At 39.0% G+C, this 26,759-nt stretch overlaps 1 protein-coding gene across 1 annotated transcript in view; it reads left to right on the top strand.

The window, feature by feature from the left end:
• The window catches only part of MACROD2 (mono-ADP ribosylhydrolase 2), a 939,837-nt gene that overhangs the window by 635,216 nt on the left and 277,862 nt on the right, over nt 1-26,759 (top strand). Inside the window, exon 8 of the mRNA XM_054383563.1 lies at nt 23,871-23,944. Coding sequence (XP_054239538.1) covers nt 23,871-23,944 — 74 coding nt within the window. The remainder of the gene's footprint in view (nt 1-23,870; nt 23,945-26,759) is intronic.

The following is a 26,759-nucleotide window of genomic DNA, read 5'->3' as shown; positions in this document are numbered from 1 at the left end:
CTTGCTGACTGGTCTAACTGACAGCATTTTCCCTGAATTGCAGACAAATCCTGTCTTCATTAAAATGATATTTAGTGACTGTCCCTAAAAGTTTCATTTCAAAAGCTTAGGATGTTAAACACTGATTACTCAGTTGCCTCGTGGCCTTGCTTTTTGTCTTTTCCCTTTTCTTTTTAGGAAGAGAGAGTTACTTTTTTCTTCTGAAATGGGCAGAACTGTAGGCTTTATAAAGCCTAGTTCCTTTATTAGTCTCACTGCTTCGAGTTTATATTTGTATGTATTGTCTCTTTCAGCCTTACAGCTTCTGACCTCACTGTCTTGGTTCTACTCAGCAAGAACCTACTTTTTTAGTGCTCTCTTGCTCTTATTCATAGTGGCTTACACGTTGAAGCTCCTAGCATGGCTCGTGTCTAGTTGTTTTGTAACGAGCTATCTAGATACCTGCAGACTGTTGAAGAAAAGCTTTGGTGTCTCCAAAGGCATCAAAAGCACATTGCAGTCTGGGAGCTTTCCCCCTTTTTCCTTTCACTTTTTCAAATTTTCTCTCCCCAAGCAAACTATTTTGTAAAGTATAAGCGAGTTGGAAAAGATGTCTGGTATTCAGAAAACATATTGCTGGTCTCACAAATGCCAGTTGGTCAGATAAGATGTTTGGTTTGGTATTTCTGGTTTTCCTTTCAAAGAAGTAAGAATATCTCAATTGCCATGATGAAAGCTGTATTGCTGTATACAAACAGTATCACTTTACTCCCTTTTCTAAATTTTCCTGGCTCATGTCAACAAGATAACCTTGTATGTTGGCTCTATGATTTTACAATCAGGGAAAACTTAAGGTCTTTGAAGCTAGTTTGTTATGAAATGAATTTAAGAAAATAAAGTTATACAAACTTTTGTCTTGGAGACATCAAATTAACATGATATATGAAATGTAAAATACTTCTTGGTTAAAGGCCTAATTGTCACTATTCATTTTTTTCCTTTGGTGTAATCTTGCCTCCCAGAAAAGAGCATGTCTCTAAAACTGAACTTGGAGCCCAATCCATTAGTAAGTTCCACTGCTTACATAGATTTTAATGAATGTAGAACATACCACAGCATCATGGAAGAAACCAGCAGCAGAAACATGTCTAAATTAAAAACTGATTAATTTCACTTTATTTAGCTTTATATGAAGGAATTAACATGTCCAAGATAACTTAAAATGGCTATCTCAAAGAGTTAAGAGTTAAGTCTACTAGCAACCAGTCTAATTTTTTTGGATACCTACTCTATTCAGGTAATCAACTGGTTAGATGTGTATATTGGTATTCATGACTACTTCCTCTACATTTATATTTCATCTTGAGAAGTCAGCATTCAGAAGCAAAGATAAAGATGTGCTCTCTGAGGCCCTGCGTAACCTCATCCGAGTTTGAAATTGTTCCTGCTTTGAGCAGAACATTGGAGCAGGTGATCTCCAGAGGTGCTGTAGCACCACCTTCCAACCTAGGTTTTTCTGGTATTCCCAGTTTCTTGCAGGTTTTCTTCATTAACCAGTGAGATTCCTATCAGGGAATCATGCCATTACCTCATATTCCTTGGTGAGATCTTCAGGTGCAGTAGCAAAGCAAGTTTTCTTTGCAAAACAAGAGCATTGTGTTGTTGGGGGTGTCTCTTAGCTGTATTCATAATTAAATGTAGTGTGACAACTTGGGAATTACAAGAACATCTTTGTCATGCCTTCCCAATTGTACAGAAAATGTTGTATATGAAATATGTTACCTCTGAATTTTAAACACATTGTAAAAAGACAGACAGCTAGTTTAATGGTTTCAGTCAAATTTCATGATCTTCCTTGAAAGGAAGAACTTAATATAAAATTAATCTAGTTAAAGAAGAATAGGTATCATCTTGACAGCTGTAAAACTGCTCCTGGGTTTGAAAACTTGCACTGAAGCTGACAGTCACTGTGGCATAACTAGTCTCGTATGTGATCTTAAGTTATAAAGCATATATTCTTTAACAGCTGGGACAAGATCTAAAAAGGGCTTTGGTCAAGATTTCTAGTCCTAGATCATCACCCACAATAATTTTAATACTGCACAATGGTTTTATCTGAAGTTTACAAATTAAAACTGTTCAGTTGAGATTGAATCCCACTCACAGGTTAGAATTTAATTTATGAGAGAATTGTCATAGTGATTTGTGCTTACATAGCTTTTTTAAGCCCTGAGATGCTCAAGTTGACTAGGAATAATATTTATGATGTGGCATATGTCAGTTAGTTTTACCACAAATGTATTGACTGTATTTTTTGGACTGCTGTGACTGTATTAGATAGTTGTCTTAGAAAAATGCTTCTCTTAATTGTTTTGCATATTTGTGATGTACAGTGATAGGTCTGGCCACAGAATATTGTGGAGCTGCCCTTTTTTTCTTACTTTTTTTTCTTCTCCATAGCAGACATTGTCTCCTACTGTGTATTTATATGACACCAACCATAATGGGCCTAGTTAATGCTGGAGATACTAAATTCTACTCCAGTGTCATAGAATCATAGAATGGTTTGGGTTGGAAGGGACCTTAAAAATCATCTAGTTCCAACCCCCTGCCATGGGCAGGGAACATCTTCAACTAGACCAGATTGCTCAAGGCCCCATCCAACCTGGCCTTGAACACCTCATCCACAACCTCCTTAGGCAACCTGTTTCACCCTCACTGTGAAGAATCTCTTCCTAATATCCAGTCTAAATCTACTCTCTTCCAGCTTAAAGCCATTCTTCCTGTACAAGGCCTTGTAAAAAGTCCCTCCCCAGCTTTCTTTCAGCCCCCCTTTCAGGTACTGGGGTATCTCTAGAGCCTTCTCTTCTCCATGCTGAACAGTCCCAATTTTTGCAGCCTGTCCCCATAGTGGAGGTGCTTCAGCCCTTTGATCATATTTGTGGCTTCCTCTGGACCCGCTCCAACAGTTTGATGTCCTTCTTCTGTTGGTACAGTACAAATGCAAAAAGTCACCTTATACATATATACCTAAATTCACTCTACGTTACAAAGATCATCTCTCATTCATGTGCCTGGTGTCTGAAGGTTGCTTCAAGAAATGTGGAAAGAGGTGTGTGTGAGAGTATTGGGGCTTTTAGGTGCCCTATGAGAGGTAAAACAGAGTTGCTGCTAGGGAAAATACTTTCTTTTGAAATAAAAGATCAACAGAATAGACCTGCTTTTCTGATTCTCATCAAAGTACCTCAAAGACAATTTAGAAGTATCTCTACCTCATCAGTAGACCTCCCTTGCGTTGTCCTTTTTTCTGCTTTTGTTAGGTAGGAATGCTACCATATATCACTGAAAAGGGCAACTGCTGCTGAGGCAGAAGAACAGCAAAGTCAGGTGATTCAGTGTAATGAATGACTAATCCTGTTTCTAAGCCAAGGTCATGTTTGTAAGACGTGTTCTGCAGTTCTGCACGCCGCAGATCTTGGTGGTGGTTGTGTTAATGGATGGCCACCTTGGCCCCGGAGGAGAGTTGTGCCCTTTTTGTCTTCCAAATGCGTTTAAAGCTGTTGTGTCCCACTGACTGACTCTGGAACACATTCACCTTTCTTCTGTCTGAAGATGTGATACCCAAGACAATAGTATAAAACACAGGGTAATTATAACAATGGAAGGAGGCACCTGTTACAGTGGTTTGAATTTTCCTGAACGAAAGGGGATTTTTTTTTTCCTTTATTTAAACTGAATTTCTAAGGTAATAGAAAGTTAGATTTGCACACACATTACTAATTTATGCAGCTCGAGTACTTTCCTGGTGGTTGCATTGGTGCAGTAAACCATGCATTGCCAGGACTGAGGTATTATTTATGCAATTCCATATTAATAATAATTAATTAAATATCAGGTTGCTGTGGAATGTTTCCAATTTCCTATTAGTCTATTATTGTCTGCTTGTTCAATTTAAGCTGGTTGTCTGTATCAGTGAAATATTAAACAGCCTGTGAGAACATGTAAGGTTTACTGCAGAGGAAACACAGCAAGAGCCAAAATTGCCTTTCTGTGAGTGCTCTTCAGGAGAAAGTTTGAATGATTTTAAGAGCTTCTGTACAGAGCAGAATCGTTGCTGGGTTTGTTTGCTTAGCAGTGGTGGTATACATACTAAATTCCCTTTCAGGTTTACTTAGGGTGAGTTGTTCAGAAACAAATGTGCAGAAGAGTTGAGAGTGTTAAGTCAGAAGTTCAGTACGTCTTAACATGGTGACTACAAAAATAAATGTGAATGGCCTTGTGTACCTGCCAGGCAGGCAGAAGTCAACCATTTACTGAAGAGCTCATTGGGGCAGGAGGGAAGTCACCTTCTGCTTTGAAATACACTTTAGGTCAGGCTTCTGCTCAATAGAGCTGAATCTAGTTTATTTCTGAGCTGTCACTACTGCAGAATGGCATCGGTTCAAGGAGTATTCTGTGAGAAGACTAACTGTAATTGGCAATCCATTTTTCCATTTCCATGCTATAGCCAGCCTTGACAAATTAATCACAATCAAACAGGCTGCGGGAAGGGGGCTACCTATGTATCACAGAAGAAAAATGAGGCCTCCTGCCGGCGTGACAGACTTAATCTTTCAATTCACCCAGTTAGATTGAACGAGGGACTTGTTGGTGTGCCTGTCACCAGCACCACCCATAAACAAACTGTTCACTCTCGCTGAGAAGCTTTGGCGGGTGTGATCAAGGTTACTGAGTGCCACCAGGCACCTCGCTGATCGCTGCTGTGCAACAGAGATCACACAGGTTAGTCCTGAAGAGTCACCATGCAGTGCTTACAAGATCCCTGGATGGAGCACAACATAAATTACTTTGTGAGGACTGACTTGGTGACTGATCCCACAGGAACAGAAAATGGCTTCTTGGTTTGGGTGGGCACGTTATGGTTACTGCACAAGAAGCCTGTGACAGCAACAGTTATTGCTAGCAGAAAAGACCTAAGATCTTTTGGTGGATGTTTCAGTTGGCTTTCTTCTTACATGCTTCTTGGAATGGCACAGCACATGTGGCTTCTGGGATTATAGCTGAAATATGAGATTCTCTTTTAACTGATCTACTCATAATAGCGTTTTTCCTATTATCTACTGCAATGATTTTAGATTTTAATCTAGTAACTGAAATGGAAACAGAGCTAAATTCACACTGGTGCAAGTCAATAAACCCTGGTTTCAGAAAATCTGTATTGGTTTGCACTAGTTGTGAAATATTCCTTTGCATTTAGAGGAATACACATAGCTTTTTATAACTGACCCTGTTTACTTTGACTCTACCTTCATTGGTTGCAGCAGAGGAGAAATGTGGCCCACTGTATCGTACCTTTCTTCTAATGCTCATTTTGGGCAGCCAAGGCCTTTGTGATCTTACTTTTTCTTCAAAGAGTATTCAGTCCCTTGGAAAGAACATTACTTTAAAGTCTGATTTGTAAACAGTTTGTGTGTCTCTTTTTATTCCTTTCAATATATTACTTATATGTGAGAGAGAGGAGTGTTTGCTTTTCTGTATGTTACTAGATGATAAACTGTATCTATCATTTTCCAATTTAGTTTTGGACAATGCAGCATATCACTTTTTCTTTTTCCTTGTTCCCTTCTCTCTGTGATGTTTGAAAGAATCCTTTAACAGAAATAATGTCTAATACTATTTATAGGGTAATAATTTGCTGTATGTGATGCTGTGGCAGTGGAAGACTTTCTGTCCCCTTCTGTTTCATTCTTTCTCTGGAATAAGCACATTAAACTTTCACTTTTAAGGAGCTAGAAGTATCCCTTTTTCAAAACATCATCTTTCATCACATGTTGTGACTTGTGTTAAAAAAAAGAAAAGAAAAAGTAATTCTAGTTTGCTTAGTCAAACTGAGTAGCACTTGCAGGTCTCTTGTTGAGGAAGGTACTGTTTGATGTGATTAATGTTATGCTAATTCTTAATGGGAAGGGTCTGAGCTAAATAGGAGTGAGTATAAATGTCAGCACATTGTTACAGTTGGAAGCCAGGCACCAGGTTTTTTGTGTCCATTTTCCCATTTCTCAGTTCTTACGATCCAAAGCTTATTTCAACACTGGATATGATGACAATGTGAATTCTTCAATGTTCTGATGAGATAAATACAGAACAGGAAGACCTAGAACTCAGTCTTAAGAAAGACAATGGCATCCTTAGGATAAGAATAAATCAGCTGTTCTGGTGGTGACCACTGTGGTGTGTAGTTTAAGCTTTATGTACCAGTTCATTATCCAGTGTTGGAACAAATGAGTATCAGTTGTATGCAGAATGCATATCAGCCTAAATTGCCCAGTGTAGGCTGTGAGCTGTAGACAGTGCAATCATAATAGCTTTTCAACTGATGCAGTTTTGTAGCTTCTGAACATTAATCATTTTCTTATGCCTTTAATTACCGTAAGGTAGTTATACTTGTGTGCATAATAGGTGCTAAACATTATGCCACTGATAGGTTTTTAACCATTCTTTCTGTTGTAGCTAGTAAACACAATCTAGCAGGCCATTATGAGTCCAGAACATTTTTATTTAGCCAAGTGCTGTTAGGGACATTGCTGCCGTGAGTCCAGTGACATTTTGAGCTGTATTTGCTAGCTGGTTGCGGTCCTCTAGGATTTTTTTTCTGGCTTTAGGAATGAGAAAAGAATGATCCAGTTGCCAAACAGGCATTGCTTGGTTGAGAGAAGATGGTTTTTGTCTCTTTTGGAAAAATAAAACCTAATTCCCAGTGTGAGACAGAAAGGCAATGTTGCTGCATTTTACACAGTTAAGTATAATATAGGAGAAAGCAGTGCTGCTACTTACATGCAGACCATACTGAGCAGTGCTCTAGGAATCTTCCACTTTGTTGTCAACTTGTTAAGTTCTAATATACTAGCTTTCAGTAAAGCAGTAGTTTAGTAGGCTCTTCACAAAGGTAGATGTGAGATTCAAAGCTGCCTTCTAATCAAAGCTGTCAGCCATGATGCAGGTAATAAGGGTGCATATTGGCAGTGCTTCCTTGTCATTCCTGATGAGGATTTCAGGCTGTGGAACCTTATACCTGTCTTGCTCTTGTGTGGCCTGATTAATGAGTTGTCACCATTTTACTGAACGTAGGTAATCAGAAACAGTGATTGTATTTGCTGTGAGTGGCAATCAAGAAGTAGAGAATGTACAAGAACCTCTACCTGTTTCATTTAGGTGGAGACGCAAGGGTTTATCAACTCCCTATGTGTATTTGCAGTTGCTATTTTCCCAATTTATGCACAAGTGACATATTTAAACTATACTACCATGGAATTTCTTAAATAATGCCAGCATATTCAAAATTGTCTTCCCAAGGCCAGCCAGTGATGTTCTAGTTGTGGAGTTTCATGCATATGATGGTAATGAATTAACTTCCGTATCCTTTCTTAGCTTGTTTCATGTTTTTAAGAGTTCTTTTCCTAGTGCTTGACCCTTCTTCTGAGTTTCCCATGTTGATTACATGTCATTTATGCTGACCTTAAGTAAGCTGAATGCTTTCTGGAAAGGAATAGTTAGAAATGTTTCTCTGTCAGCACTTAAGCCAACAAAATGTAGACTTGTTGTTCGTAAACATATATTCTGTTTAAATTAAATGTGGTTTCAAGAAATTATCTACTTCTAAAAAATTACATTGGGTAATGAATGATGTTTACTTAATAGACCAATTTTCACAAATTATTGAAGTTTCACAGTATTAAAGCTTCTGGCTAGGAGGAGGTCACCTTGGTATTTGCACTGAATATATTTCAGTCTTGGCTCCACATTTTATCACTCTTGGTGTCTTAAGTTTTCTCTTACCTCCACAATTTTTTTAATCTACTTATTTTTATTATTTGCTTTTATGACTCTTACTGTCAACATATTTCACTAGTTTTCTACTTAGTAAACAAAATGGTTCTGCCTCAATTTCATGTGTAGTCTTAATTTTGTAACTTTTAATGTATGATCCCTGCTATTTAGGTTACTCTGTATTTATTGCTTGGTTTTGTCACTGCCTATTAAATACATTAATGTCTGTGGGTCTCTAAATTATAAGACCTCTGTTCCCCTAAAATGTCAGAACTGATGATGGAACTCTTTTCCTTTTCCTCTTCCTTCACAACAAATCTAAGTATCCACTTAGTAAGCACTGGAAGGTAATCGTGTGCTTCAATCTAATCCTGAATTGTCGTGTCTATAATTTCTGAATTACTGTGTCTATAATTCTCAGTGCTTAAGACACTATCATCACTTTGAAATGCATTGGATGCAGTTATTTAAAAGGTACTTTGCTTTATAAAAAAACCCCAAACTAGCAAACCAAAATCACCACCTCCAAAACACCCAGACAATACTACCCAAACACTATTTGGCTACTCATGTTTCCATCTGTTGTGAGGGTGCTCACCTCACAGATTTCCTCAGCTACCCCATGCTAAGAGTCACAGCCTCCCCAGGTCTGCCAGTGTTTGCTGACTTCAATCCCAAGGAGCATGGATTGAAAAAAAAAAAACAAAAACAACCCAAACAACCTAGATTGAAGCCAACCTATCCCTTTCAATTTGGAGGAAAGCAAAGGATGCTCACACAAACATTTCATCTGGCAGGTCTGAGTGTAGAATATCTCCTGGGGGACAGAGATGAGCTGCTTGTGGCAGGAACATCTTCATTTACGCACTCTGAAGTTGTTTTGTTAAAATTAGCATGTGGGCTTTGTTTCATTTGTTTATTGAATTTCCAAAAGCACCTCAATCCCTTTGAATTACCAGTTATCTTCAGTGTGTTCCTGATGGTGTTATTCTACTCTTACATACACAGAACATGACACAGGTATATGTGAAATATGATGGAAAGTGATAGGAAACAAGATCCATATGAAAATTTCAGCACAAGGAGTGTCCCAGTAGCTCACACTTTCATTGTTTCCTCCTTTGGTTTTGCACTTTTATTGAACACTATACCTTTCTTTAAATTGTGTTCTAAGCAGTTTTGAAATTATTTGCAAAAGCTACTCTGAGTGCTATCCTTAGCATGTTTTTTTCCTTCCTTCTTGCACTTGCAATCTGTATAGAGATTTTCCCAAATTGCTCTTGGAGAGGGTGTTTCTTAATTCAAATTAATTTGCCTTCTTTCAGTGTTCCTGTTAACTCAGATACCTTGCAGCAATTAGATTGTTCAAATTCATTTGTGTCTTAGAGGTTTAATTGTATCCTCCTGATTTCTTAGGAATACAAAGTCTCCTCCTTTGGCCCTTCTCAGTTTTGGAGATCCTTCATTTATTTGGATCTCCACACAGACTGGACTACTGGCCATGTGGTGGTTTTAACATGGCATGATTTGTATTTGTTACAGTGTTAGTATAAATTAGTTTTATTTATTCTGAATTATTTTAGATGGTGACTGCACCTTTACTTTTTGAAGTCATTCGAAGTATTAATGTTCAGACTTTCATATAACCTTTCAGTCCATTACTGTTTCTGTCTGATAGTTCTTGTAAAGTCAGTAGCTTTAATTTATATAAGCATCATGCTGCATAAGACTATCTTGCAAAGCTCATGTATAATTCGAGTAAGTATAGGTATTGATCTCATTGGTTTTCACTCAGTCCTATAGCTTTTTTTTTTTTTGTGGAGCTCCTTTCTTTAGGAACTTATTTTAAAACCCAGCATTGTTTCTTGTATAACTTCTGTTACTTTTGTAAGTGTAACTAGAAAAGTCTAACTAAAATTGTTACCCCCAAAACATACCACTTTGATTAATTTTGGACAGTCTCACCAGCATAAGTACTCTTTTTGTTCCCTACCTTTTTAATAGGTCTTGTGCATATTATTGGGACTTTATTTTGCAGGCTCTCAAATTGTGTATTTTGGTGAAAGAAAGGTAGTTAGAATATTTTATGATGGAGAAGTCTGTGATGGTGTGGTGGCTTGACCAAGGTCAGCCCAGCCAGCCAATCTGTTAGTCTTCCTCCTCAGCATGACAGGGAGGGAAAAGAGATGAAAAAGCTTGTTGATTGAGACAAAGACAGGAAGATCACTTGCCAAGTACCATAATGAGCAAAGGAGACTTGACTTGGGGAAAATTAATTTAGTTTATTGCTGGTTAAAATAGGTTTGCATAGTGAGAGACAAATGCATTCCCTGCAAAGCTTTCCCAGGCTCAATACCAACTCCTAACCCCCAAACACACTGCCTCCTCCTTCAAGAGGAGCTCAAGGAGCTGTTTCTTACTTTTTTTTTTTTTTTTTTTTTTTTTTAATTCCTAAGCATGCTTCACTCCCTCTAAAACCAGCTTCCCCCAGTGCACCATGGACATTGTGGAAGTTCTGGGCTGCTGAACCAGCTGGAACTGGCTGCTTCTGGCACAGGACTACTGCCAGCACCCTGACATCTGCACGCAGTACATGTACAAAAACATAGCTAGAGACCAGGAAACATAATGGGATTTTATTTTAATTTAAACACATTCTCTGCTGTCTTGTCCATGATTGCTGCAGTGGGAGATGGAGAGTTTGTGAAATGCCTTTTGTGTTTTTATGTCATAGAGCTGGGAGAAGCTCTTTTCTCCTTCCATATGTAAAACCCTGCAAAGAGAACTGAGGCAAAACCTTTACTAATCTACTTTAATTGCACTGTACAGTTGTCCCATACAGTGATGATTTTTTCTTCTCTATGCAGTTTTGGGATGTTTTTACTGATTTCTGTCTCCAAAGATGTGGGGGAGACTGCTGTGGAAGGTGGAGACAGCATATTGATAATTGACTGAAATAATCCCAGTCCAACTCAATGTTACGGAGATATTTTACACAATCTGGAGACATGCAGCTGTTGTGTTAATGCAAGCTATCTTGAATGTCATTGTAGAGACAGAAGCCCATGATAAAATTGATGGACATCACATTAGCTAAAGCTCAACTCAAACACAGTCTGTTTTGATTTCGGTAACAAACTCTTTTGAACCCACCCATCTTCTTTTTTAAATTTCCTCTAATTAAACATCTTTTATTTTCCTTCATTTGCTTCATTGCTTAACAACCACTGAAGTTTCTCCATCCAGTAAGCTTAAATGCTTTTCTTATGCCTGTCACTAATCTGCCTGGAATGTCATGTTTCCAAGAGGATTAGTTGTGTTTGGCTGCAGCGTGGAAGTTTGCCTCCAAAGTGTCGTTTTTTCCAGGCATAGTGTGAGTCATCTCATGCTGACTGTACATACAAACTGAATTTAATAAAATGCTGAAGTAAGCCACCCCTTTTGCTGCCACATGGCCACATTTGCAAGGAAATTGAGGTCAGAGGTCAGCTTTCTCTTGCAGACTCAGGTTAGAGATGCCTGTTTCTTTTTAAGTGAAGGTCTTTAAATCTCACTTGTCTGACAGGTGCTAAGAAATTTACATTTAAATTGTCGAGATAACTTCTTGTTTGTACTGGGTTGTTGAATAAAAGAAATTTTTTAGTCTTCCATGTCTTCCAGATCCTCCGCTGCTTGATCTAACCAACCATAGCACAGGCTCCTTCTTTTCCAATAGGAGCATTGCTTCTGTCTACAGTAATGGTCATTTACATTGACATTTCTCTTTCTTTTATATGAACTTCAACGTTTTTCAAAATGACATGGAAAACATGATTTGTTTTGTGGTTTTGGCTGGTTGGTTCGGTTTGTTGTGTTGTTTTGGTTTGGTTTGGGTTTTTTTCCTGAAGAACTGCATCTTGCAATCAAGAAAAGTGTGTCCAGCAGATCTAGGAAGGTTCTTCTCCCCCTCTGCTCTGCCCTAGTGAGACCACACCTGAAATACTGTGTCCAGTTTTGGCGTCCCCAGTTCAACAGAGACAGGGATCTGCTGGAGAGAGTCCAACAGAGAGCCACGAGGATGATTAGGGGACTTGAGCATCTCCTCTATGAAGAGAGACTGAGATACCTAGGGCTGTTTAGTCTTCAGAAGACCGAGAAGGGATCTGATCAATGCCTATAAATATCTGAGGGGTGGGTGTCGAGTGGAGGGGGCCAAGCTCTTTTAGGTGATGCACTGTAATAAGACAAGGAACAACAGGTACAAGCTTGAACATAGAAGGGTTTCACCTCAACATGAGGAGAAACTTCTTTACAGTGAAGGGTGACGGAGCCCTGGAACAGGCTGCCCAGGGGGGTTGTGGAGTCTCCTTCTCTGGAGACTTTCAAAACTTTCCTGAATGCGTTCCTGTGCAGACTACCCTAGATGATCCTGCTTTGGTGGGGGATGTTGGACTCAATGATCTCTGGAAGTCTGTTCAAACCTCTAATGTTCTATGATTCTATGAAAATTACATCCATTTAATTGAAAGCCAGATTTACCAGTGTTAGTCTAACCAGAAGTGGTGACAAAATAAAAATCACACTGACAACTTGTCAGAATACATGCTGAAGATGCTCCTTAATATAAGTGCTAATAAAACCTGAAGTTCATATCAAGACTAAATTGGATTTGAATTTGTGGGATTGCAAGTGTCATTAGTTATTTAATTTTCTTTTAGCTTGAAGTATGCAAGGCTCAGTAAATGCACAATTGTGAGTGAAATGAAAACTTGAGGTATTAGCAGAAATCATATTTGAAAAAAATACTTGTTTGACAATGAATGCAGTAATCCTTTGACACATTGAAGAACTTGATGGAATCTGAGATACTTTGTTGTTGGATTTAAAAGGCAACTGATGCTAGGGGCTAATTGTTAGTCAAGTGTTCCAATAAGGAGGTGCTAACGTTGATATATGTAATTAGCAGGTTAGTGAAAGAGTCATTAAAAACAGCAAGAAGGTGGAAGAAGAATCAGGGTTTTCCAAGTGATTATGATTTTTTTTAATTCTACCAATTAATCATTTCTTCTCTATTCTTTAGCATATGAGGACTTAAGTACATTGAAAGTATGGGATGCACAGCTGTCACCAGACAGGTTTGCTGAAATTTAATTGAGGATACCCCTGCTTACTGCAGAGGCAGTTGGACTAGATGACCTTTGGAAGTCTCTTCCAACCCAGACCATTCTATGAAATCAGAGTTTTAAATGTCAGATTTTCTTAATCCTTTTTTAAAAGCAGTTTTCCCATTAATCCAGTCCCTAAAAACTGATTCTTATCGTATTTCTTCTTTTTGAGTATATTGCTGTGATCTTGGGTAACAGAACAAGCAAAAGGTTTTCAGAGCAGCACTGGGAGGAATTTTGAGTAGCTGCTGGGGGCTTCCATGTAGTTTATATTCGCAAAGTTGCTGCAATACAGCCTGAAATGAAGTTAGTTTGGGTAGTTGCTGGTACAGTAGCATAAAATCAGATAAGATGGCACGCTGTTACTCTTGCTTGACGAAAAGAAGAATATGTAATTTCGTATGGAGCTCACCTCTTGCCAGGCAAATGACTTCTACAGAAATGAAGCAGCATCTAAGCAAGGAGGGGAAAATGCTTCCTCTTAAAAAATTAATGAATAAAATGTTGAGATAACACATCATTGCACTAACTCAAACTTCCTGCACAAGCTCTTGTTTTAGTACCATTCACATAGCGGGTGTTGAAGTAGTATGAATTGCCTTACTGTACAGTGAAGAACAGAAGACATTAAGCATCCAATAAAAAATGTATCCTCCCCTCTGTTCCCCAGAAATGCACTTGCATTTTTGAACACTAGATGTTCTGGGAATATTTCAGGTTTGAGCTTTTGTAGATTTTTATGAATACAGTAGCTGTTGGTCTATGCAACAATTTAGTGTGTATGGTTTACCACTGTCAGAGGCAAGAATGTGAGAAAAATCCACTGTGTGAGTAATATACACAAGCCAAAAATCAGTGATGTATTTGTTAAAAAGAGTAGAGCTAAGTAGATTAAATGTGCCTCATACAGTATCTTTCTTTTCACCCAACCTGCCCTATAACTTTTTTCCACATGTATCTTCTAGGGAAAAAGATAAAAGAAATCTTTTATCTGTTTGCTTTGTTGTTGTTTTTATTTGTTTTGGGTTTTTTTTTTGTTCATAAGGAGTAAGTATATGTTGTTTCAGCTGATTTGCTTTATGTGCTTTTAGGAAATCTTTGATTTCCCTCAGAGAGGAGATAAGAACTGTGCTTCTGTAGAAATACTGTCAGGTTGTTTTGTTTGTATTTGTATGCATATGGCCTTCACCAAGCACTCTGCTGAGTTTAGATAATCCAGCTAGGTCTTTGGGTTGCATCTGTCAGAGCAATTGCATGTGGTGGAAGTGATCTAAAGGATAGTGCTGGGCTGGCAACGCTGTCTGTTTTCTTTATGTGAGTTTGTGTTTTTGTGCATTGCCTATGTATGTTTTATTCCTGTGAACTCTCTACACTGTCATATCCCTTCATTTTGCTGTGGTAGCATTTCTTCCCTCATGTCCCTTATATGCACGTGTCTCCCCAAGTCCTGGTGTTTGTAACTTCTGTCACAATGTGCTGCTATTGTAGTCGAATTACCGAGAGCTCCAGCCAAGACGAGCCCTGATATTGTTTTGGCCACATTGAGCCCTCCTCTCTGAGGTCCTGCACCCTCTCTTTGCAGGTCTTTTGCTCCCTCTTTCCTTCTTTCATCCCAACCTGCTGCACTTCAGTGTACTTTCCCAGCTCCCAATGTCTGCACAAAAATCCTGTCAGCGACAATGAGCCTCTGATAGCAATTTCCTCGCCTACCTAGCCTGTAGTGGCAGATGCATTAGTAGACATCAGGGATTCAGCAAGGAGAGGCACATCAAGTATATCTCGAATTCAGGCAAGCCTTCAATTAGAGCCTACAATCAATTGCAAATGCGTTTCCATTGGGAACTGAGCTTTGTCAGATCCAAGATCATTACTTTATTCCTATTGCTGAACAGCAGATCTCTGGATGTTGAGGCTTTTCTTGGTGTTTAGAGGCACTGTGTGTCAATGAGAGCCTGGGATCATGTCAGTAAAGGTTAAACATCATCATATTGGACCACTTTTTTTTTTTTTTAAGAAAAACTCCCTGGTTTTAGTGGAATTTGGAGTATGTGGGTGTTGTGGGTGTGTGTGCGGTTTGCTATTTTTTTTTTTCTCTTGCAGCATTAGCAAGGCACTTCAGTAAAGCAGGACTGATACTCTGGAGGGATTTCAAATACATGTAGATGGGTGCTTAACAACATGGTTTAGTGGTGGACTTGTCATTGCTAAGTTAACAGTTGGACTTGATGATCTTAAAGGTCTTTTCCAACATCAATGGTTCTATGATTCCCTACACATTGCTTCAGCTGAGAACATGGCATTTTTATTTAAATCAATGGGTAGAATAAATGTTTAACCTTGTTGGTATTGTAAATACAATGAAGCCAATATTGCATTGCTGTTCAATTCAGTGTATGATGGGAGATTTCACAGATGACCAGTGCTTTACACTGTGTTTCAAATTATTTTTGCTGTATTATGTTGCCACCCTGAAAAAACCCAACTTGCTTGCTATATATGGATAAATGGAAGATGAAACACTCTGCATTAAGGAGCTCGTGTACACTTGGAAACCTCTTTCAATTAGCATTTCTCTGTACAACACTTGCTTCTGGAATCGCAATTTGGGATATGGTGTAGAGCGGGTCTTAAGAAGAATGATGTGCTTGAGCTGAGGAGCAGCTGCATACATGTGTCTAAATGGATGTGTAATTTATAGAAGCACTGCAAATACACTCTCACAGGTAGGTTTTGTAATTGTGAAACTACCTGTGCAAGTGTATCTTTCACTTGCATTTGCATTGGGTAAGACCGTAGGAGAATGCTAATTGCCAGAGTAGGGAGATCTTTTCCCTTTCAGTGCTGTGGTGGTATCTTGCTGCTGTTTCCACTATTATTTTCAGCTTGAAGCCTTAACATTCCACATGGCCGTTAGAAATACCCTGACAGACAGAAAAGTTCCATCACTTGCACGGTAAACAGCACAGCCATGGAGCAGTTTGCTTCCCAGAGAGTTTCCCAGTATTGTTTGCTATATTTTGTTACAAGACTGTTACAGAACTCATTTATCCATGATGTGGTCCCACAGCAAGCATACTCCCTATAAATGCTGGAAAAGGGCTGAACCCAAAATTTTGATTTCTGACTGCTACAGGAAAGTGAAATTCCTGTAAATATGCAGCTCTCCTGCAGAATGGCAGTACAACACTTCTTGCAGTAAGGTACACATAGGGAAGCTCTAGTCCTCTTCACCAGTCCGAGTGTAAAAGCATTTCCAGTAAAGCTTCTTTTTTATTTTCTCCCAATGCTAGTTCATATCCAACAGCTTGGTAAACTTGAAATCTAGTTTTTCTTCAGTGGACTCCTAAGTGTTGTTAGCACAAGCCTCTGTCTGCTCACGTGACCTCAATAATTACAGTGTGTGTCTATACCGAGCTGACACGTTAAAGACAATTATATGGCACGTACTTTTCCAACAATATCTGCAGAGCAGAATGAGAAGCAAAGCATGATGTGATACCATGTGTTTCAGAGAAACAACAATTGTGTATTTTTTTCTTGCATCTTAGGCACCTTCTTTGCAACTGCAGCCATAAGCTGAGTCCAGCTTTGCAACTTGTACTGAGAAAATGTCTGAGTTGTAGATGATGTAGGTGGGTTGCGATGCTGATGGTCCAAGACACCACCATCAGCACAGCAATGAGCCCACACTGGAGATCTTATCTGATGAGCTGAAGCTGAGCCAGCCCATCTTGGCCTGCAGCTGTTCTTGGTTTCATTGACATGCATGGGGCTTATAATGTGCCCTGGTTGACTTCACCAGGGATCATTGAGCTCCCGATGTACTTCTGTAAGTGAAGAAAAGCACTCTGTCATTTCAATACGCTACCTTGTGTCACTGTATCATAGCAGAAAGATTCTATTTCTTGCATTAGTTTCTAGATGCTTATTAACCATTTCTACCAGCTGCCTCTTTATCATACAGTGGTTAACTGCAACTGGCAATCATTCCTTAGGAATTGGATGAATTTTTTCCTGTTGCTGATTAATTCTTTCACTCAAGGAAAATGAAAAGGCATGTTCCTTGCTTGAGAGGAATTGAGATTTGTATGTTGATTTTCTCAGAAGAATGTCTTGTTTATCCATTTTGAAATTTTCTCTTTTTCTTTTGACATTTAATGTGCATGCTAATTAATTACTTCATAGCACAGTCTATGAAGGATACAGTGAATATGTGCAGCTTTGTTTCTTGGGATAATTGGGGTAACAGAAAGGTTACTGGCTTTTCACAGTATTTAATTTCACTCTGAGAGTTACTTTTTGAGTGGACAGCAAATAAGGTTTTCTCTGGCTGAATGAGTTCAATAAGGCAAGGTAAGTTGTTTAGCAGAAGATTCATGGTTCTTCTGTGCAATCTTCAATGCAGTTGATCCCAAATGAGGGCACTTCCTTTCCAGTTTCAGAGTGTCCACAGAGATGGTCGAGCTAGCTGCTTGTCAGCTTGTTTATTCCACTACACATGACCATGGTTACTAAAAAACCCAAAACATAAAAGGCAAAAAAAGCTCAACGATAGTGAGAACTCAAGTTTGTTGGTAGAATACTGCCGTTTCCACTTCCAAACAGCCCTGATTTGCTGAGGTAATAGGAATCAGCCTAGCATAAGTGAATTCATTTTGACTACAAAAATATATCTTTGACAAGATGATTATATAGGATCAGTTGCAAGATTATACTGCTAGTTTCACAGCTGAAGGACAAGTGAATGTATTGAGTTAACCCTACCTCCGGCATGCTGTGCTATGCATCTCATTTGTTCCCTTTTGTTGTCATAAAGTGATAAGGCTGAAGTGTTAATGATTAGTGTGTTGTCAATAACTAACCTTAACCCACTTGACTGTAATGAAGCACAGTTATTCACGTCTGTTGTGATTCAGAAAGCATTTGTAGCAACAAAAATACTTGGTTTCAGAACATACAAAGAATAATGCTCAGTGACTTTTACCTTCTTTTTCTTTTTCTTTTTTTTTTTTTTTTAAACCTGGGAAACATCTTTATTTTTCGTACCATCTGGTGCTGATGATTCCCACATAGCAAATCCTTGATGCATGTGGAAATACCCTGTCATACTGACTGCAGAGAGGACCTTCGTTACACTTCCACGATTTAAAAATGTGACTGTTGAGCTGCTATTTGAAGAGCATCCTTTATAACATCATTGACAAGTATCTAACAAATGGGAGTTACTACATTTTGACAGTCATGTTGATTAAACAATGGGACTCTGATTTGATTTGAGAACACGGGAACAGTCTGCAAACTGTTGCATCCTGATATATGCACAAACATGCCAGTGTAGATATTTTTCTGAGAAAGTATGAGAAACACATAATGAGTAGTTATGCTGATCTGCATTTGGTTCTTTTCATGATTTGCTGCAGAATCAAACCATTAAAACTGGCAAATAAAAATACTAAGATTGTGGTGAGCCTTTTGGAAGCCATAGAGAAGTAAGCACATTTTAAAAGAATAAAAACCTGTCTAGTACTTAGGCTTTGCCAACCAAAAAATGATGCAGATGCTTTTTGGCTGAGCTGATTCACAGAAAACATCAGGCATCTCAGTTGAACTTGCAAATTGTAACACTTACCCTTGCAGCTACTGAAGTGATTTTTCTGGATTGACATTTGCTTGTTAGTATTGTAACCTAACTGATATGATCTGTTATCATAATCTTCAGCTATATCATATTAAATGTTGATTTTTTTTTTTTTTTAGCACGTATGTTTTGTTAAAGGGCTTATCATAAAAAGGAAGCATTACCTGATTGTAAGTGTAGATATTTTTCATAAAATGTGGCCCTGGATTGAGCACAGTACAAGAGAGAGATGAAGCTACCAGCACCTCTACAGTTTGGGAGTACCTTAAATAGATTTTACTTAATTTTATCTCACAGAATCCATGTTGCACTCTCATTCATTGAAGAAGTGGTATACATTTTTCAGATATTGCTTAGGTAAATTAGGCATAAACAGACACAGCTGTGTGAATGTTTCTCTACTAAATTCCTCAGGCACAAAAGGCTGAGTATTTACGCTAGATTGTCTAACAGCATGGAACCCATCACATATTTTCTGTGTGTTGATGAAACAGGGGACTTATGTTCTTACTAATTGCTTTTCAGGCAATAAATACAGAATGTAAGAGAAACTTGAACATGTATCTCTACAGTTACTGTATTTCTTATTTCTCTGCACTCTCCTCTTCTAAAACACACATTTATTTAATATCAACATTTTCTAAATAACCTACTAGATCTTACCATGTGGAAGATTATGGCCATGATGACTATGAGAAGTTGCTCTGTGTACAGGTCGTTTCTGCAGCCATTTCTGAAGTCAGTGTTACAGTTTCCAGGAAAAAGACGAGAAAGTCCTGGAAAGGGGTGCCAGAGGATCATAAGCTTGAAGGCTTTTTGAAGTTTTCATAGGCTGTCATCTGTACAAGGACATACCAAAAGCAGTAGAGTTCAGATGAGGTACATTTTATGTGATGGTAATAGGATGGGGTGTTTATAGTGGGGAGCGTGAGGGCACAGTCATTCATCTTAGGGAGTTACTGTGGTCGTATACCCATCTCTTAGCAACACACAAAGAGGAGAGAATTTCCAAGTGCAGCTGTGGTTTGGTTGATGCTGGGTACCAAGTGAGCTAGTACCTAGTCAGTACTAAAGCTGGCAGTCACTTTTCTTAAAGGTGTATACAAAGGTGGCTGTCCTGTCTACAGTGGCATTTTAACTGTGAAGCAACTGGGCAAAGACTCAAGAGCTTTTGTAACAATTTCCGAGCGAATGACAAAGCTTTTGGAGTGTTTCTGGAGACATAGCTGTGATACAACCTTGTCCCATATGTCCAGAGGGACAAGCACATGAAGATGGTCAACGCTGACATGTTTTCTAGAGCTGGTAGTATTTAATGAGCAGAGCAAAAAAACTGCACGTGATCTCTTCTTCACCCACCGTGTCTTTCAAATCATGCAGGACTTTCTGTACATCCTTGTTCCTACTGACCTAACAGGTTTGCACCTACTGTGGCATTGGCTATATTAAATAAAACCATGCCTTTTGAAGGAGGATTCCAAAACTGAAATGGGCACAAGGGCTGGTGGCTGCTTGCTTCTAGCATGTGATGTACTTGAGGGGTTGGAAGTAGATTGTGGCGCAATGCAATCAGCAGGCAAAATACAGAGGGCAGCAGAAAACTCCCACTTAATGAAACAGCTATTCAGGAACCAAAGGCAGCACTCTCTGTTTTGATGGTATAAGCAGGACTTGCTGCTAATATACTGGCTTTGCCTCTAGAGGATGTAGGAAGCCCAGTCCAAGTTAGAGGCCTGTGTCTCTGGATAGGAACACCCCTCACCATTCACCTGTCCATGGCATAAAACGTGCCAACCCCCCTGTTTTCTCCAGCCAGATCCAGTGAAGTCATACAGAGGCACCACTTGCCTGTGCCTTTGCCTTTTTGTGCCCTTGTCCTTTTCAGTATTCTGGAGGAGCAGTCGCTGCAGTAACATGGGCCAGTGTCACTCTTATTGCTTTACCTGTTTTATCTTTTGTGAAATTGAGCCTTTAGCCAGAATTGCCTGAGCTGCTGCTCCAGCAGTCGGTTAACTGTGAGGCTCCTTGAGCTCATTTTTCTCAAGTAATTTGATTCTCACGTGCTCACCGAGATTGCTTTTTTGCTGAAAGTGAGGAAGGGGGGATGGGTGTGTGCATAGGAGCAGGCCAGAAATGCTATGGCAAACGAATGTAGCTTAGAGATAAAAACAACACAAAAGCATTTTTAAAAAGATCCCTTCTCACTTTATTTCCCTTTAACCCAGTCCTATAAACCAAAATGTTTTTCTGTTTGAGAATCAGAGACACAGGGTCTTTTGTGCTGGTGCAGGGTATGGAACAGGAGGCTAAATTCCATCCTGCTTCTGTATAAATCCAATAAGTCAATAAGGTAATCCTTTCATGTAAATTACCAGAAATGTGTGTAAAAAGCTAATTAGATGATTTTTTTTTTTTTATTTTATTCTTGGTAACTAGTCATAAAAGGCTTCAATGGATTTCAAGATATTCAAGGTTTTTTATTTTGGTTGCTGTATGGTTTCCTTTACATTGTGGTTACTCAGGGGTAACTGAACACGAGTTTTCTAGATAAGCCTCTGTTAAGATTGTTTTGTATGGCAGCAGCTTTCTAAATAATGTACAATTTATGGAGAGATTCAGTACAGTCGCCAGTGCTTTATGACAGTTTAGGGCACATACTCTGCTGTAAGGAAGTGAAAAACAAGCCTGCAAAGCTAATCTTGCTGGAGGGAGAATTGTTCTGAAAATAAACCATTCAGTGCATAAACAATGGTTTATCAGTTGTCTGAAATACACATTTGTCCCTATATGTGGTGTTCATTGTATGGCTGGTAGATCTCCCACACTCAGGGTACAGAATTTCTGCATTACAAAGTCCCAGTTAGTTAGTTAGGATATTGCTAATTTGAGCAGACAGTCTGCTTGGATGTCTGTGATTTCATAAGATGAAAATGAGGTTGTTGGAAGTGCCAGCTTTGGGTTTCGTTAAGCGTTCATTATTTTGTGTCATAAGAAATATGCATTGATGATATCAGCAGCATTAATAAATGTCAAAAGAATGTATTTTGCCAGCAGCAGTAGAAGTATCCACAGTAACACTTGTAGGATCTTAGTTAATTTACCGTCTTGGACTTGAAAGAAAAGATTTTTAAAAGCCCAAAAATGTGCTTTACTGAGCAATGTGTGCAAAGGAAGCACATTCTAAATGTCAGTGTTATCCAAACAGTGACTGTTTTGCTTGTCGATCTTGCTGGACGGTCGTCAGAGGATCACAGAATCTTTTGGGTTGGAAGGGACCTTCAGAGATGTGGTACTTTGGGGCCTTTAAGAAAAAAAAAACACGAAGTTGAGTCCTCCAGGACCAGAAATGTCCAGGGATGGACTGGAAAATTGTAATTTTGTTATTCAGTCCCATAATCCTGCTACCTCTTTATAAGCTGGCGGCAAGGCCAACCCAGTCTGGTTTTATTTCTCCCACCTTTTGGCTCTCTGAAGGGAGTCCCTTATCTCAGTGGGGGAGTCTGTTTGCAGCCTTCAGAGGCCTGACTAATCTTCCCTGCACAATCTTGGCCTGCTTAGGCCCAGTGGAAGGGAGGCAACAAGGTGGGGGGAGAAAACAAGCACTGCAATTTGTGGTTTAATCTGGTTGGGGAAGAGTTTTGGGGGGTTTTCATGTATCCTTTATATGTATTAGGTGTTAAGGATTCATGTATTTCTATCTGCTCTTTAAGACAGGAGGTTATCTAGTGCATCCCCCAGCAGTGAGCAGAGAAATCTTCCACTAGATCAGGTTGCTCAGAGCCCCGTCCAACCAGACCTTCGATGTTTTCAAGGATGAAACTTCTACTGCCTCGTGTTTCACCAACCTCATTGTAAAAAACGTCTTCCTTATCTCTAGTCTAAATCTCCTCTCTTGTAGCTTAAAACCATCACCCCTTGTCCTGTCACAACAGAGCCTGATAAAAAGACTGTGCCCTCTCTAAGTACCGAAAGGGCATCATAAAGTCTCCCTGGAGCCTTGTCTGCTCCGGGCTGAAGAATCCCAATTCTTTCAGCCTGTCCTTGTAGGAGAGGTGCTCCAGCCTTGGGATCATTTTTGTGGCCCTATCACTTGTTGACCGCATTTTGTGGTCATCTGCTGGGGGACAAAAACTCTGCAGAGTCCAGTTACAGAGAGCAGTGTTTTGGGGATGTGACTCAGGCTAGAGGGATTTCATTCTTTCCCCCCTCCCTAATTTAGCAGTGCACAAGTTCTGAAAAAGGTTTAAAGAAGATAGTAGTTTGGAGGGTAATGTGCCAGGTCAAAGAGCTGGGCACATCTACTAATTTTTTACAATGTCTGCATTTCAGTTTATGGTGCAAAGATGATATGTGATATAAGAAAGGCTACATGTGTGCAGCTGTATGCCAGATTTCATGACTGTTTCAGTCTAGTCCCATTGCCTGCTTGTACACTATGCCTGCAGCTCCACCTCTTCGAAGGCTGTTCTATTAATCTAACCTACTGAGAGCTATTCATACAGCTTATGGGGGTTTATTTTTAAATCTGCACAAGAATGATTTGCTGCCCTCAAGTTAAGAATTTAAAGGAAAATTAAATTAAGGCTGCCTAAGTAATGAAAGCATTTTTAGATTTGATAGATAGAAACCATCAAAGTAAAAAGTCTGTGCCCCTGGAATAATTTCTGATATTGTGTAGTGCTGGGGGGGAGTTACTGTTGCTAGTATATCATGCAACATCAGGCCTTAAGTTCATATGCTTATGCTTCATGAATTCATTAATTTCCAAAGTTGTTCATTGTTTTAGGTCATAAATTAAGAGATTTCTAACTCAAACATTTCTGTCCTTATAAGGCCTACAGCATTGGGGTCATAGTGTTACAGGGCTTTGCTGACAGAAGGATTAAAGAAAGCAAGCTTTAAGAAAGCTCTTATGCCTTAAGAAATGTCTGAATGTCACAAAATGTAAGCCTAGTATTTATTATTGTGATATATGTGTTACATTGTTGCCTGCCTGGTATGACACATACATAGCTCTCTATTGTTTCAAATTCTTCAAAGTGGTAGAGCTTTCCTAACTAGTGCCAAAAAAACCCCAACCAAATGAAACCAAACAAACAAAACCAAACAAAATCCAATATAGCACCTCTGGTTCTATTTTATTTTTTTTTTAACTGGAAAAAAGTAACCTTTATACAAGTAGTCCAAAAAATAGGGTGTTTTTTTTCTCTCCCAGATTGTGGCTTTCTTATATGTATAGAAAAATGTGTGTCTTATTTATCTCTCATTTCTTCTATCTTTAGGTTTTCCAAATGAGCCTGCTGCTGTCATTGCCCTTAACACTATTAAGGAATGGTTAAGCAAGAATCACAATGAGGTATGGAATAAAATATAAATTTCTCAAATTTCTGTCTAGGGTTATGGTCTTTGACTCCAGAACTGTGAGAAGAGTAAATATAAGCTTGAGCTTTGAAGTCTGTTATTTTGTCTTAAGACTAGTGACATCAGGTCAGGACAATATAGCTGGAGGAAGATGGTTATATTTAAAAGCTAGACTGGAGGTGGAGGGAAATACCTTTGTGTGAAACCATACTGTGTGTTTCCTGTGCATTGTTGCCTTTCCTGGCAAACTAAAAGACTGTTCTCTTCCTAAGCTGCCTCTGAGCATCAAGAGTTTTTCATCTAATAATGAGGTGATTCTTGGAAAGGAAATGTATATACCAGTTGTCAGTGGAAACAGCCACCAAAGGTGTTCCAGGGGTCACTTTACAGTAAGGAGCTTTATGGTGGTATTTTCTGTTTGCATTAATTTTTGGTTTGCTTACAGTAAAGTGTGTGTTTTCCCTGGAACATTCACTAAATATGTGATAGAACTGTGAATTTTTAGTAGGGCTGGTCGTCTTCTGGTGACACGATGGTGATTATATTTACAAGATGAAAAAATACTTCCAATAGAATGATCTTCGTATCTCCCCTTCCTTGTTTTTATTCTTTTTCTGCTCTGAATTCTTAGCAGCTGATAGTTCCTGGTGTTGGACTGCAACAAAGAAGGGGCTGAACAAATAAAATAATCTTAAACTGAAGATAGGCCTGTTTCCTTGTGATGACAGCTGGCGGATTTCAGACAGCTGGATTTATTCTGTGTTTTTGCCTGAAAACAGTTAACAAAGCATCCAGTGGAGAGGCACTGGATACAGGGCCATAATTAGTAGTGCTTTTTTTCTAGCAGTGTATTTGGGGAGCCTTTTTCTCATGACAAGCTGGTATGTGAGGGTATGAATTTAGCAGGTTTATGTTATTTTTTACCAACGTTGTCTTGAAAGGAAATGCCATGTTGAGATCTGAAGGGTAAGTTGAGGTTTACAGACCTGAAGGTACGCTAAGGAGCGCAGACATGTTTGGACACTGTTTTGTTGTACCACTGAGCACCTGTCAGTCTCCTATGACTTAGAAATCTGAGCAGTGAAGCAGGAGTTTTGGATGAACAGATTATAGTAATGCTTTACAAGCCTAAAGACGAGCCTATAGGCTTATATTTTCTGGAATCAGGTCTGCTGGTAGGTAATTTTACCCCTTAAGTGTAAAGTTAGAACCTCTATGCTTGCACTGCTTTTCCATCTTATAATATCTTTTAGTCGTGTTTTTACTGCATAATTTTAAAAACAGGCTAAAATCTTTTTTGGCTTCATAAGTAAGTATCTCTTCCTCAGAAGCTGAGTATGTATTGGATACACAGCCCTTCATTACTTTTCTCTTAATGGTATTATGAGAAATCTGACTTCAGTTGCTAGACTGCCTATCAAAAGTGTGGGCATTTTCCCAATGAAAGCTGTTTTCTGAAGCGTTTTGCTCTGTGGTTCAGCTATTGCTTCTCAGCTGTATGACAGCTTTCACTTGCAATACAATCTGAGTCTTCCCTTTTATCTCCTTCTCGCTGCTTCCGGCCTGAGCATCATCTTTCTTTTAGTTAATGTGTTGCATCCATGTTGTTCTGAATCCCTCCACAGACTTGGAGTTCCTCCCCTTGTCTTCATAAAGCTCTAGGTCTGTTTTGGAAGAACACTTGAGGTTCATAGCAGATAGCGCCATATATATTCATGACTCTTACCTGAGTTAGAAGGTATTTTGACTTGTGTTTGCAAAATGCTACTGTTCTTATGTTCCACACAGGTTAGTGTAAACTATGAACACTGGATAGGCACAATTTCTCCTTTCTCTCGCTGTAATAAATTCCCTTCTAATTCTTGGCCTTCTTGGATGCCTATCTGTAAAGCTCCTCTCTCGCTCCCTGTAAACTCCAATTTAATCTGAATTCTTTTTTAAAAAGTAGCTGTAGTTTACAGTATTTAGGCAATGAAAAGAGCCCAGGCTGATCTGACTACAAAACAGTTAAAAATTATCCTACTGAGCTTACATCACAGATGGTTTTTGAATTTGGACTAGTATAGCTGATAGTTCTCATAGTAGATGTTTCCTAACACCCTGAATCCCAAACTCACCAAGCTGAGGTTATGTTTGACACACTTGAAGATGTACTTTTGATGATGCTTTTGAGGCAGTTATTGCATGTCAGTGAATATGAGAAATCAGAGCTAATTTTCAAAGAGGTTTTCTTAATTTTTGAAGGAAGTGGACCACTAGGTTTCAGTCAAGGTACATTTTGAGGGTCCTGTTACCCATAACTTTGTACTTTTTTGTACAAAGCTTTCCTTCCCTGTTGAGTTTTCTACAGTCTACTGGCTTGACTTATAGATTATGGCATACTAGCATGTTTTACTTGTCATAAACAGGTCAGCAGCAAAATAAAAATATGTACTGGTTCTATTGAAGATGGCAGTCAGATATGCAGTGGAAGGGTTCTTTGAGAAGCATACAATTGTGGGGTTGCTATTGTTTAATGTGTGTAGCAAGGTGAGTGTAGTTCATCTGCTTTAAATGAACTGCCACAGCTCTTTGCCAGCTGTCAATCTGATCCATTTTATATTGTGTATTATTACTGGAATAGATTTTGGGCTTCGAGTAGTAATGTTATAAATCACCCCAACTTCTCCCAGAAGTAGCTCATCATACAGCAACAGAAATGAAAGGAACTTTCTGTGTCTCAGCAATTCAGACTCTTCTTACTGCAGATTACCATATGATACAGTCCTTTCTATAAACTCCTGTCATAAAGATAGAGCAAATCTCACTAC

This window comes from Indicator indicator, chromosome 9 (assembly GCF_027791375.1).
Source record: "Indicator indicator isolate 239-I01 chromosome 9, UM_Iind_1.1, whole genome shotgun sequence".
NCBI lineage: Eukaryota > Metazoa > Chordata > Aves > Piciformes > Indicatoridae > Indicator > Indicator indicator.
This window is presented reverse-complemented; position numbering and strand designations above follow the sequence as displayed.